The sequence below is a fragment of the Scomber scombrus genome, chromosome 16, assembly GCF_963691925.1.
Source record: "Scomber scombrus chromosome 16, fScoSco1.1, whole genome shotgun sequence".
Taxonomy (NCBI): Eukaryota; Metazoa; Chordata; class Actinopteri; order Scombriformes; family Scombridae; genus Scomber; species Scomber scombrus.
Genome location: NC_084985.1, coordinates 10,178,914 through 10,192,736, shown reverse-complemented (window position 1 = coordinate 10,192,736; position 13,823 = coordinate 10,178,914). Strand labels below are relative to the sequence as shown.

The following is a 13,823-nucleotide window of genomic DNA, read 5'->3' as shown; positions in this document are numbered from 1 at the left end:
ACAAGTATTATGTATGTATCAGGCTTTATATACAATACTTGTAAATGGCGCTAGTATTGAAAATACCCACTGCAGTCTTCTGAGGCCTTCTGAAAAAAGAAAAGAACAAAACATGACTAAAGGCTGTGCAAACATTATGTTCAATTCAACTGATAAATAATACATGTAATTACTTACCAATCATTAATTATAAGATAGAAGAGGAGTATATATCAAACACATTTGTTTTGACCAATGTATCAATAGACTAATCAAACAGCTAGCAGCCTTGTTTTGAACTTTTTCCTAGAAAAATGTTACTTGGTATCTGTCATTCTGCTCTAGTAAAATGCCTCTGCAACAAGTCAGTGATTTTCTGCTCCATTTTCTTCACCAAAAGCCTTCTACGTGACACACCCTCTCTTCTCTCCCACTCACTTTAACACGCATGCAAAAGAGGAAACATCTCTGCCATAAAACTGTGAGAAACACATTCATTACACAAACAAGTCAATGTTTCCCAAAGCCCAACCCATCCTCTTCCTTCGCATTGACCATCAACTTTTATGCACTTTTATGACTTTACTGCTTAGCCCTCCAGTTCATTTAGACTGCTTCAGCTTTAAGGGGATGACCATGCGCTTCCTGACACTCTGAATTATTCTGAATCATTTCACTTAAGGGCCCAGATGCTACCTGTCTGTTGCCCTCCACAGAGAGGGCAATTAAGGCAGCCTGGTGCCTGCTAAAATGCCCCCTGCTTCTGCATGAGTGGATGCATCTTTTTATCTGCATCTCTGTCAGGATGTCGTGTGCACCTCGCCCCCTTCGTGCCCACATGCATCAGCACCTTTGTGGCCACCACCTCTTTTCTGTTGTCACGTGTTTCAGAGATGCTGCTTCTATGTCACAGTCAATTCTGAACATGAGGGAGGGAGACGAGCAGCTAATCTGCTTGAGAAACAACCTTGCTGCCACAAATGGAAAATCTTTCTTCTGAAATATGTGATTTATAAGATAAAAGAACACAAAGACAACTGTGCGCCTTGTTTGCTTGTGTTAGTCAGGACTTTCCTGGCAGCTTGAATTTGTTTGAAGATTTAATTTGCCATGATAAAAAGGAAGAACTGTCACTTTCCATGCCCTAATGTGAAGAGATGCAGGTGAGTGGCAAAGATTGGGTTGCTCTATTTATCTACTCCTTCACCTTTCTTCTGGGACTTCCTGCCAACCTGCTGGTCCTGTTTGTGTACGTGCGCAAGGCTCGGAAACGTGGCATCACGCCCAACGTGGTCTACGCCCTCAACCTGTGCCTGGCCAACCTGGCACTCGTGGTCTGGCTGCCTGTTAAGGCACTGGAGACTTTTCTTCAAGATTGGAGGCTACCACCACCAATCTGCCCTATTTACAGCTTCTTCCTTTACTCCTCGCTCTATGGCAGCTGCCTGTTCATCACCGCCGTGACGGTGGGGCGTTACCTCAGCATTGCATTCCCAATTGTCTACAAGCTCTACCGCCGTGCTCGTATCTCTTGCTTCATCAGTGCTGCACTGTGGGCCTTGGTGCTGCTACACCTCAGCTTTGGCCTAGTGGCCGAAGGTGGGGCCAACTTTGTCAACATCAAGAACGATGCCTCAGTTTGCTATGACCATTTCAACGCCTCCCAGCTGGCTGTTCTGCTGCCCCTGCGCCTGGAGATGGCCATCGTCCTGTTTATTTTGCCACTGATTGTGACGTCCTATTGCACACTGAGATGTGTTACCTTAGTATGGCGCTCAAATTTGCGCCCTATGGGAAAGAGAAGAGTTCTGGCTGTTGCACTCTCCACACTTGCTGTGTTTGTGGTGTGCTATGCACCCTACAATGCCTCACACGTTGTGGGGTTTATATTGAAGGAAAATCTGGAGTGGAGGACATATGCTATGCTTACAAGCTCCTGTAATGTTTTCCTGGAGCCTGTAGTCATGCTGATGTTGTCACCAGCAGTGTCAAGAGGAATCATGGGAAGAATGTGTGGATGGCAAAGCCAATTCAGCGAAATCGAGGGGTTTCATCGTCGTAATACTGCCAACGCTAAAGAAAATGTCAAAGCGCTGCCTACACTATCGGAGAAAAGCCAGGCAGGGGTAGAGGTGACCAAAGTAAGTCATGGCTGAGGTCACAGTGGGCGGAGGCTTAAGGGACTTTGTGGTGAAACCAAATTGAGAAATAGGATGAAAAAATTCACCAACAGACTGATAGGGGATCCTTATCCTACCATTGTGAGGCTCAGAAATGATGTGTGCATGTGCAGCATATGACCTCTGACACAGTTTTCAACTAAAAAGGATGATGACAAAAGCTGTTTTAAGTTTTTTGAAGTCTGCTGTTGAATTCTGACCACAAATGTTAAGTATTGATGTTTCCTGTCACATGTCAGTGTTTTTTCTGCCAATAAAATCTGACTAAGCCTTTTCCTGTGAGTAATTCATCCAATGTAGACTCACAAATCAGTCTCTAAACACTTCACTTAACAAGAAACTGAGGACTATCGCCCAGCTTTTGTTATTAAAACTGAGTGGAAACAATTACAGGCCTTCATATTAGGGTGGTGACATGCATTTCACTACAGAGGAAAATGGGAGGAGAGCATCATTTCCAGTAAGGTGTCCGTGACAAAATGTAAGGGTCGTAGGTTTGTTAGTGTCTGTTGGAGCAACTATCTTGCATTTAGAAATCCCCAGATGATCAGTAGGCGGGGACATGTCCGATTTTATGATATCATGAGACTACATCCAGTCTAAAGAGTCCAGTCTAACCTTCCAGTAAAAACGAACTATTAGTAGTCCTGGAAATCAACTGGAAATTGTGTGTCTTTGAGTAGTTTCCTCTCAGATTCTGAGATTACAACAAAACTTTGTCATTCAGTGGAAAACAGAGCTGAACTTTACCTCAAATGATCAGTTTGATGACAAATGGCTCCATCTGGTGTCAGTTGTGACTCCAAGCTACAACCAATATTTGCAATATTTGAAATATTTGCATATTGGCAAGATTTTAAACTTACATCATTAATTTTGGCTGCATTTCAGCATTGTTAATGTTATTATACACACCTGTGATCTACCTGCTGACAAGTCAAAATATCCAATGTAAAAATTATGGAGTAGGTTTACCAACAATTTTATGTTGGGAGTAAATGATACACTATCCGCAGAAGCATTGATTGAACATGTTAATTAGCTTTCTCAGTTAAATGTTGTTAAATAACCTCCGGAATTAAGTATCCAAGTGTATCTTGTGGTTTTGTTTGTTGTCTTTTAAGAATACATTAAAAAAATGTTGAAATACCTCTAAGTTTAATGTGTCTGACTTCCTGTTGGCCGCAACACACACAGTTACATTCAGCTGGAGGACGACATCTGTAAAATACAAACCAGAGCATGGATTGTTTTAGTTTTAGTTTATTATGTTATTATGTCTAATGACTGTCAAGTTTGAAGTGTGAAAATACGGTGAAGCAGATACTATTATTTGAGAAATATTCTGTCCAGTTACTGACTGAACCAGTATTGAAACTTCTCCTGTGAAACGATACTTTTTGTGCCCAGATCTAGAAAAAAATTACTGCTTGTATGGTTTTACTCACAGCCAAGCGTTCTTCAATTTGATGCTGCGTGTTATTGGCCCACCAATTCCAGGATCAGACATTTAGGGGGGTTCAGCTCCTAATGAGAATTTGGCATACAATTTGCAAGTGTTCAAACCCCCTGCTTAATTGCTAATTTCACTGGATAACGTAAATTACAACAAGAAAAATATGAATACATAGTAGAGTGGTCTACTATAGTGTATAATAATAATGGTTCAGAACAAACAATCACAGATTTCTATAGAGAGTACCCTAAGATAGTTAATAAACTCTGAGGGAAAGACAATATTAATAACAGAACTATCCTAAGTACATTAAAGCTGTTAAAATAAAACCATTTGAACCTGTAGCGTAATTGTTTGTCCCATCTTAAATCGCCACTGTACAGCAGCTACAAACCGTAAAGTCTGTGGTGACAATACTTCACAGTACAGTTTTATACAGTCATTTAATACATTTTTTAATAATCTGAATCTTTGATAGGGAGGAGTAACATTTTACCCATCATGCGAATGGGCAGTGTGTCTATTCCAATGATGGGTATCAAATGAAGTAGAAAAAAAAGGTGTCCAATGAATTACTTTATTAGTATCACCTTTAAAGGTACTGGTATTGGTTCCGGAATGGTGATTTTCTAAACAATACCCAGCCCTCATATTGAGATATATTGTTTTACAACCTTTACATTTGATTTTGCTCTACTCTTTTCTGATATGCACATATGTTTTCCTTGATAAATTATGTGGTTATCTCTGGGTTGCCATAGTGAGCTTATCAGTTTAAACTTCACCTTGATGAATGATTACTATAATTATCAAATGGTTGATAGAGAACACAACATGATCACTGCCGCTTTAGAAACACATTATGCTACATGTACTTTAGATTAATCCTGACAGAACAAATAAGGTCAACATGTCCTTTTTTGGCTTCAATAGGCCTCCATCGTCATCAGAGTGAACATGTGAAGATTTTAATTTCGTGGTCACTCATCTTGGCAATATATAATTCAGAAAGCCAACAAGCTCACACACGTAAGAAGCAATAAACATAAATCACATAATGATGTCAGGGTGGGGCGAGAAGAAAACGCAATAAAGAGTCTAGATAATCTCGTCCTGTCACCCTTAACCCATCAAAGTTCCCTGTGTATTTACGCTGATTCAAATTCTTTAAAACTTTTTGACAGTGTGAAACATTATAGATTTAAAATATAGTTTCTCTGCTTATTTTAAACTGCAAGGTACTTAATGAAAGGTAGCCAAATTCTTCCAAATTAGGAGAGTGGTGAATTTGCAGTGGTGGATTTAGATATGGGTGATATGGGGCCTGCTGAGAAGATCTCACAGTCAGAAGTAGGAGATGGGGAGAGGGGCAGTGGTAGGTTGATCTCAAATCTCTCCACTGAAAGTCTAAGGTAGGAGGAGTGGGGGAATATAGCACATTTAAGTTTGTATGGTAGCCTACAGATGCAAAAATTAAAATTATTCACCGTACACTAATGAATGAATGTTGGAGGTTCGATTCCCGGCTCTTCCAGTCAACATATCGATATGTCTTTCGGCAAGATACTTAACCCCACATTGCTCCTGATAGCTGTGTCAATGGTGAATGAATGTAAGTCTCCTCTTATGAGCAGGTTGGCACCCTGCATGGTAGCCTTTGTTATAGGTTTTCATAAACTTTTCATTTTTACAGTGTAGTTTTATTCCATTGCGTAAGTAAAGACTTTCTGAGCTAAAGTCAAAATCATTGTTGATTTAGATGAGACGAGGATAATAAGTTAGGGATTTGATTCAAGATTAATGGCGACAACCTTAGAGGTAATATCAAACATATAAAGAAAGACCAAAAGGGTTGAATTGAACAGTTGCAAGAACTATGGCTATAAAATTATTGCTTCAGTAAACTGGCATCTTTCACAAATAAAACATCTGCGTAATCTGAATATGGAGTTTGTTTATTATCTTGACATGAATTAAAAGATAGATTCTCAAATTGTCAGGTGTCCATATGAACACTGAAAGAGGTTTTCCTTGCTGTAATCATCTTCCTGTTCTTTCTGACTATTAAAAGGTTTTGGTTGGAGCAGTCTGATAGACGAGTGGTTACTGCGCATGCCACGTAATTGCAACTTTGCTGGTTCGATTCCAGCAAGGGACCTACCCCACAGCTCATTCCCCTCTCTCCTATTGGCTTCTACACCATTAATTGCCAAATAAAGTTTGGCAAAAAAGGTCTCCTTCTAAATGTGCTTTGTATGTAACTGATGGGGGCCAAAGTGTGTGCAAAAATACAGTTCAAAGTTGACATCAAGCTAATATGAGGCTTCAGCAGTCTCAGTTAGTCTAATATCAACACCAATCAGCTGACAGAATCGGAAAACATGTCACAAGTGGATGTACAGAGCAGAAAAGGGCAGCACCAAAATGAGGCGGCTTTCAAGACCAGTGTGTAAGATTTATTGGCATTTAATGGATCAGATTTAGCAGAAATGGGATATAATATTAATAAGTATGTTTTAATTTGTGTATAACCATCTGAAAATAAGAAAATGGTTTTGCTAACCCATTTATAACTACAAAGGGAGCAAGTCCTCTTCCACGGAGCCCAACATGTTGTACTGCGATGTTTCTACAGAAGCCCAGAATGGACAAAACAAACAGTGGCTCTAGAGATGGCCACAGTAGGTTGTCCGACATGCTTGGAAGGTGAGGGGGAGGCAATCTGCCACCTTTGGTCCTTTAATGCTCCAAACAAAAACAAAAAACCCAGATTATAATGAGAATCAGTCCAAATGTCAAAACCACAGGTAATAAAAGGAACAGTACGAGACGAGAAAAGGGAGAGCAGGGTCAAACTAGCCCCCACATTATTTTGCAGAGCCTGTATATATATTAGGCATTAAGGTATAGGAACGTGCGAGAGCTGATTAAAAAAACAAAAACAAATAAATAACCTTCTGTGAAAAGTGATCACAGTTATTAATTCAGGCAAAAATGAAGAAAAACACTTAAATAACTAAATGAAACAAAATGAATAATTTTTTTTTAAATTATAGAAATAACTTCAGTCTTCCAGTTTTCGCAGATCATGATATGATCTCTCAACAATTTCCATTCAAATTGATAGTACACCACCTCAGGATGTCACTCTAAAAACATTAGGTCATTCTGATGTGCAATTTCAAAATCAAAGCCTCTTAAAATACCATATCTGAGCTATCTTTTTTAATAATTCACACTTACTTTAATAGGAAACTCCCTGTTTCCACTTAACAATTTAACTTTACTCAGATATGGTGTTTTAAAGGGCTTTAATAGGCATTTGCATGATTCCTTCACCATTGTTACCAATACAAAATAAGCTATAAAGAAGTTATAAATGTTCGTGGGAGCCCTTTATAGACTGAAAATGAAAATCAGAATTGTGCTCTGCCCTCTGGTGGGGATCACAACAAGATAAAAGCTCCATCTTCTTTTGTTAGAAGCTGTCATTGATGCATCATCTTCTCTTTGTCATGGTCGAGGCCTTTGACACAAAAAGTTATGACAATACATTTCCACCAACAGTAGGCGGAGCTTTTGAGCGGTTGCTGGGTGATGATGTTTGGACAGAACAAAGATTATGCAGCAGAAGTTTATTAAATTTCCGCCCCTGAAGGCCAGGTAGCGGATATTCAGTGGGACGTGCATGTTGAGTATGATGCATGTTGTGATCTGATCAAACAGTCGACTTCCAGGAGGCACATCATGCTGCCAGTGTGCTGTAGCGTCAGACGGGATGGCCGCACAGTGATGGAGATCCTGATTTATCAAGTTTGACAGAGGTGAGATTTTTATAATACGTTCATTAAAGGACATAGTTTACATCTGGTCAACAGCATGAATGTCTGGCTGTATATTCATACTTTTACTCTTTTTTTCATACATGTAGCTATTGTTTGATAGTAAGGTGTTGCAGGTTAAACTGAATACAGCAGAAGTGATTAATGGACTTAAAACTTTGGGCCATTGTTGATTTAAAGGATAAATCTGGTTATATTTTATATTTTATATTTCTTATCATCAACAAACTTCATTTTTATATATGTAAAGTAAACTACCTGCTCATGATGCTCATGAGTTTGACTTTAATTTGTTAGATTTCATTTTTGTTTTTATTTGTATTTATTAATTTAAAAAAGAAAACATTTTGCACTATTTTTCTTACCTCTCAGGCTCTTTACACTCTTTTGTGTTTCTCTTTCTTTAATTGATCCATACTGTACTTATTGTGATTACTTTACCTAAAAGGCATACAGTCATCTGACCGGCATCGACAGTTCTGCACTAATAGCATCATCACTTTTAGTCAGTACCACTTGAAATTGAATTCTGTTTTTGTAATTTAGTTTTCTATAGTTTATAGTATAGTTCAATAGTGTATTTTTCTCACTTTTGTATCTATCTCGTATACACTGTCCTGATAGTACAGCACAAAACCCACTGCTAAAAATAGTCACAAAAATTAACAATTTTCTCCCATTTGAGTAACACTAAAAACATTACATTTACATGTATACATTTAAAAGAATGTAAATAGTATTTGTGTCCTTAAGATGTACTTCTTTAGTATGAACCTATGGTGTCAGGGCTGAGTGCTACATATAGCGAAGGGAAGTTGAAAAGTGTTGAGACAGGTTAACAGACATTGTTGGCTTTGCAGACAATAAGGAAAATATACACGGTCGCCCATAAAGTTGGAATTATTTTGTTTGCAGACACATTCCTTTTTTTATTTTCTATTTATACACATCAGTAATCACCTTTGACCAGGTGCAATGAGACTGATCAATACAATTTTGAGAACATATACACTTTATCTATCAAGAATAAATCACATTTTCACAATCATTTCATGGAAAGAGTTAAAAAAATATTTTATTCCAACTTTATGGGTGACCGTGTAGATTGACATCATCAGACTTGTAAAAAAAATCAGTAAATGCCGTTTTATTTTATAAATCCTAGCTCGTGTTTTCTTTCATTTAGCATCTGTAAGAGTTACTGGTGTGGATGGCTACCATGCTGTGCAGTAAGTTGTTGCTGATCGTCTACATCGTCACCTTCCTGATGGGGGTCCCCGCCAACATCCTGGCATTCTGCACGTTTTGCCGCAAAGTGCGACGTAAGGCAGCCCCGATAGACATCCTGCTCCTAAACCTCACCATCTCCGACCTCATCTTCCTCGCTTTCCTGCCCTTCAAAATGAAGGAGGCCTCTGACAACATGGCCTGGCTGCTGCCCTTCCCCCTGTGCCCCTTCACTGGGTTTGTGTTCTACGTCACCATCTACAACAGCACTCTGCTCCTCACAGCTGTGAGCGTGGAGCGATACCTGGGGGTCGCTTACCCCCTCTGGCACTCCTTGTATCGCAGGCCTCGTTACGCCGTGCTCGCCAGCATCATGTTCTGGGTGGTGACCACTCTGAACCTCAGTATTGTCTACATCATGCCCTATGCCCAGTGGAGAAATGGTGACAACAGCACCGCGGTGCCTCCAACCACCTGCTACCTGAATTTCACTGCGGAGGAGCTGAGAATCGTGCTGCCGGTCCGCCTGGAGCTCTTCCTGGTCCTCTTCTGCATCCCCTTCATCATCTGCTGCTTCTGCTATGCCAACTTCATCCTCATCCTGTCACGTCTCCCAAACATCAGCAGGCGCCGGAGGATGCGAGCCATTGGCCTGGCCCTCGGCACCCTGATAGTATTCACCGTCTGCTTCGGGCCCTATAACGCCTCCCATGTGGTGGGGTTTGTGCGTAAGGAGAGTGAAAAGTGGAGGAATGTGGCATTGCTCTCCAGCACCTTCAACGCCTGCCTGGATCCATTTATTTTCTACTTCTCCTCTGCGGCGGTCAGAAGCATGTTGAGTCACTGCTTCAGGAACATCATGGCAAAGCTACACATCCTGAGGTGTGGTGTGTCACGAGAGACTATCCAAGACTGAAAGATACCAGAAAGCAGCTCTTCCTCATGCGGTTTTGTTTTGTATGTGTTTCTTGTTTTATGCACAAAAAAATGGAAAGAATTGTTACTGCAATCTAACCAATGAAAGAAGCTTTGGCAATATTATAACTGTCGCTGGCAGATAACTTTAAGAAACGATGCTTTGAACCCTGAAAAAAAAATCTGCTTCTTTGTATGAGTGATGGGACTATGTATAAACACACTATTTTCACGTTAAACCAGTTTTGGTTGATTCACATGATGATAGTTGTTGGTAGCAGTTTGCTTATGTTTCTAGCACTGTCACTTAAAGGACATGTGTGTAGGGTATAGGGTCATCTAGTGGTGAGGTTTCAGATTGCAACAAATTAAATTCCCTCCTACCCCCACCCCGCCTCCCAAGCTTGTTGGACAACCTATAGCAGCTGCAAAACGCTGGAAAAACAAGAAAGGTCCTCTCTGGAGCCAAAGTTTATTTAGTTGATTCTGGGCTTCTATAGAAAAACATGGTTGCCTCTGTGGAAGGGGACCGTGCTGGACAGCGGACCAAAATTGGCACCCATTCAGCCGTATAAGAATTTTTTACAGATGGGGAAAATTTTCTGCCAAGTCCGCTCTATTAGATGCCATTAAAACACTGCACCTTTAAATCTAATCAAAGCACAGTCCTGATGAAGCAGATGTTATCTAAATTAATAATGAAACTTAAACTTTGACTGAAGCTTGTTTAGTTACATTTAAGAAATTCTTTAAATCAACTATTAGGGGCTTCTTTACTGGCTGATTTGAACTCCATTTAAATCTGAAGTTAAAAGGTTTCTTTGGTGAAATGACACGCAAAAACATTTTTCACTTGTAGCGTTATTTATCTATGCAGATTGTTTTAATTTCATCTGCTGAGGTTGTGAGATGTCTTTCATGGCGATCTCTGCGTTCATCTCAATCAAATAAAGGTTGAGGTAATTTCATCTGTGGGGCTCAGCGCACTGAAAAGTCAACGAAAACAAAGCGACCAAATGACCTGCATGTCTCAACGCCATTGGATGAAAGTGTGAAAATGTATTTTAAAGTAAGGCATGCTTATGAAGTGACAGCATAAGTTGTCACTGATGAGGTAAGTGGTAGTTAAGAGTCATTTGTGCATAATGAGCTGCACTTGAAAATGACCTCTGCTGTGCACTTTTTATTCATTTTTTCATTCTTTAACTTCAAGCCATCAAGTGTGCCTTGAAAACTGTCAGCAAGCCATTAATAAAGAGTCATTACCGAAGGATAGATAACTGTTATTAAGTCAGTAATAGATGTTTTGTCGCCTGGATACTCTGCTGCTTTCATCCAGAAGGCCGAACAGTCAGTGAGAGAAAATCTACAATTTTTTTTTATTCATGCAAACGGCTCATTAATAATCTGAAGCCATGAAAAAAAACTAATTTATAGTTTATTGAAGGCATTACTAACAGCATTTAAACACAAATTATTTTTGAGTGTCTCCTAAATGTGTTCAATTGGGCAGCAACCGCATTTGAGCAGCAGCATGCACGGACTCTCTTCTGCAGTTGTGCCCTCGAAGGGACCCTTAGATAAATTTGAAGGGGTCACAAGATAAAGGGATGAAACTGAAAAAAATATATATTTTGCCTTACTGCATAAGCGTCTCCCCTTCTTCATCTCCTCCTCTTCCACTAAAATCCTTCATGTGAAACAAACTATGAAGGAAAAGAAATCAGTCTTTGCTTCAACTACTCATAGCTTATTTTATTTTTGAAGGTTCACACAAACCACAAAACCACTGCACAGAGGGACGGAGGTAAATCTAGAAAAGGGACACCTCTTCCTCATGAAGTATATGTCATATCTCTTCCTTCATGTGTGCCTGAAGGTCACACATGAAGACTGTACTCTGGTTAACTGGAAGCTCTCCGGTCTTATCATCGCACAGACACACAGCATCCTGGTTCAAATAACGTTTTAACAGCTGCCTGCTTGTGACTCAGAGGCCAACAAGGACACTGTTTAATCAAAGATGAGTGTTTTATAGGAACAAGGGATAAAGCAATTAAAAAGCTGGGGCTGCTAGACTACATAAGCAGGAAGAAGAGGGCCGTCCGCCACTGAGCTAATTTGGAGTTATAAGCACATACAGGCGGAAGTGTAAACAGACATTAAACAGTGCCGTAGTGAGGCGCATCTATAAAGCGAGTCTCTCTCCGGTCTGAAGGGACTTCAAACACTGACTGATAACCGCCCTGTGGCCATTTCCTGACACAGTAATAATGAATGTTGTGTGTCCTGCTGTACACTGCAGAGCCAGAATAGGACAGACAGTGACTTTATTCATTTATTAGTTTATTGTGCACGCCCACAATTTATAAAAAAAAAAAAAAATAAAAAGGCTCCATCCAGCAGAGGAAAGGTGAACGTGAGGTGAAGCATCTTGGTCTTCATGTTTATTTCAACCAAATACACCAAAGTTACTTAGTTAGTTAATTTCATATTTATCTTATTCTCTCTCTGTGGAATCATATTGAGATGCAGTTTAATGGTCCCATAGTTTCCTGAAAATTAACTGGTCATTTCATTTGGTTTTAACGATTCAATCTTTACTATTTCATGTATTTCCAACTAATTGTATTAATGTTACAACCTTCTTTTACCAAATAATCATCCTATAGTCACACAAAGAGCCTGAAGAGTGTGCAAAAATGTAAATTTTGTCTTTTTGTGTAAGTTGTAGATTACAGATAAGCATTTAGTTCATTAAATATGGCGTATTGGAGTTTACATTAATGCACTGAATGGATATTTACTTGAAATTGACAGTTTTGTTTATTTTAGCATCATTTCTCTAATCTGTCCAACTACATACCTGATATACAAGGCCTGAGTTAGGACTTACTGTGTTCTGTTTTTATTGGTTTTATAATTAGTGACTGTTTACACCGTACAATACATACATCCACACAAAGAAATAAGACATTTTGAGACCATCTTTGGGATGGCGCTCGAGAACCCACACAGGCACGAGGAGAACATACAAACTCCACACAGAAAGGCCCCAGAACCCAGATCCCTCTTGCTGTGAGGGGATACAGTGCCGCCCCCTAATTATGCTATTATATCATCATTATATCAGTGGTATAAAATGATCTTCAAATGAAAATATGGTTTATCGCGATTATTTCTGAGACAATATATCGTCCAATAAAAGTAGTTATTGTTACAAGCTTAATTATGAGTGTTATATGCTGTAGTATGTTTTATGTTTTTTGGTGTCGTGTTCTTCTTCTCTGCCCTCCTCCTTTTCCTCTTTCAGCCACAACACAGTGGAAAGCTAAACTCAGTGCCAGTGGGCCATCTGGCAGCGTAGTGGTTGTGTGTGTTTGTGTAACTTTGAGATAGTACTCCCCGATTAGTGATTAGTAGTAATGTTTCTTTTCAGTTCCACTTCCATGATCGGCTTCTTTTTTTTTTTTTGAGAAGTCTGTTTTGTAGTTGTTTATCATGTTTGACTTTCTGGAATATCTTTTTATGATTTGTTAATAAATCCTTGGTTTTGCATTGTTACTTCAAGTTGTCCTAATCGTTACTCCCCTCTTCCCCTCGACATTTTCGTAGGATCGTAACAATAAGTTAAAACATTTAGCTGACTTCAAACATAAAAAAAACAAAAACACACATTTCATACATAGAGTAGTTTATTCAAAAAAATTAAATATGACAACCAAATAAAAAGGCTCAACTTTTAGGACCAGGATAAGGTAAATGTTAAGACAAAAAAAAAGAAAAAAAAAAGTCTTGACATACAGTTTTTACTTCTAAAAAGTGACACAATGTCATAACCAGGCAAAAAAAAAAAGCACATTTATATACTGTCAAACCCAAACATCACTTTTTTCTTTTTGAGCGTGATATGCAGCCAACCACAGAGGTGTAAAAGATTTATATTTGTGGGCAAACGGGCACTCGTGATGACACAACCAAACTATCCCAAAACTGTAAAATTTCACATAAAAAAAAGAAGAAAAACTAAAATTAAAACTGATTGCACAGAAACTTCATTATTGCCGTCCATTTAAAAAAAGAATGGACACGTGAACCGACAGTGAACGATGAAAAATGTTTTACAGGCAGTAAAAGAGACGAGTTGAGTCCTCCTGTGGAGATTAAAGTCAAAAAAATAAATAATGCTACATTATGTTTGCGCCCCTCGTGATCATGTTTTTA

At 39.1% G+C, this 13,823-nt stretch overlaps 2 protein-coding genes across 2 annotated transcripts; both read left to right on the top strand.

The window, feature by feature from the left end:
* The first annotated feature begins 1,136 nt into the window (after positions 1-1,136).
* Positions 1,137-2,135, top strand: si:dkey-211g8.9 (free fatty acid receptor 3). The gene has a single exon (XM_062435405.1). It carries the CDS (start codon positions 1,137-1,139, stop codon positions 2,133-2,135), a length of 999 nt encoding a protein of 332 aa, XP_062291389.1.
* A 6,532-nt stretch (positions 2,136-8,667) lies between these two features.
* LOC133995890 (free fatty acid receptor 3-like) lies at positions 8,668-9,600 on the top strand. The gene has a single exon (XM_062435404.1). It carries the CDS (start codon positions 8,668-8,670, stop codon positions 9,598-9,600), a length of 933 nt encoding a protein of 310 aa, XP_062291388.1.
* The last annotated feature ends 4,223 nt before the right edge of the window (positions 9,601-13,823 follow it).

Coding starts and splice junctions, on each gene's coding strand:
- LOC133995890 (XM_062435404.1), top strand. CDS start 8,668: ATGGCTACCATGCTGTGCAGTAAGTTGTTGCTGATCGTCTACATCGTC.
- si:dkey-211g8.9 (XM_062435405.1), top strand. CDS start 1,137: ATGCAGGTGAGTGGCAAAGATTGGGTTGCTCTATTTATCTACTCCTTC.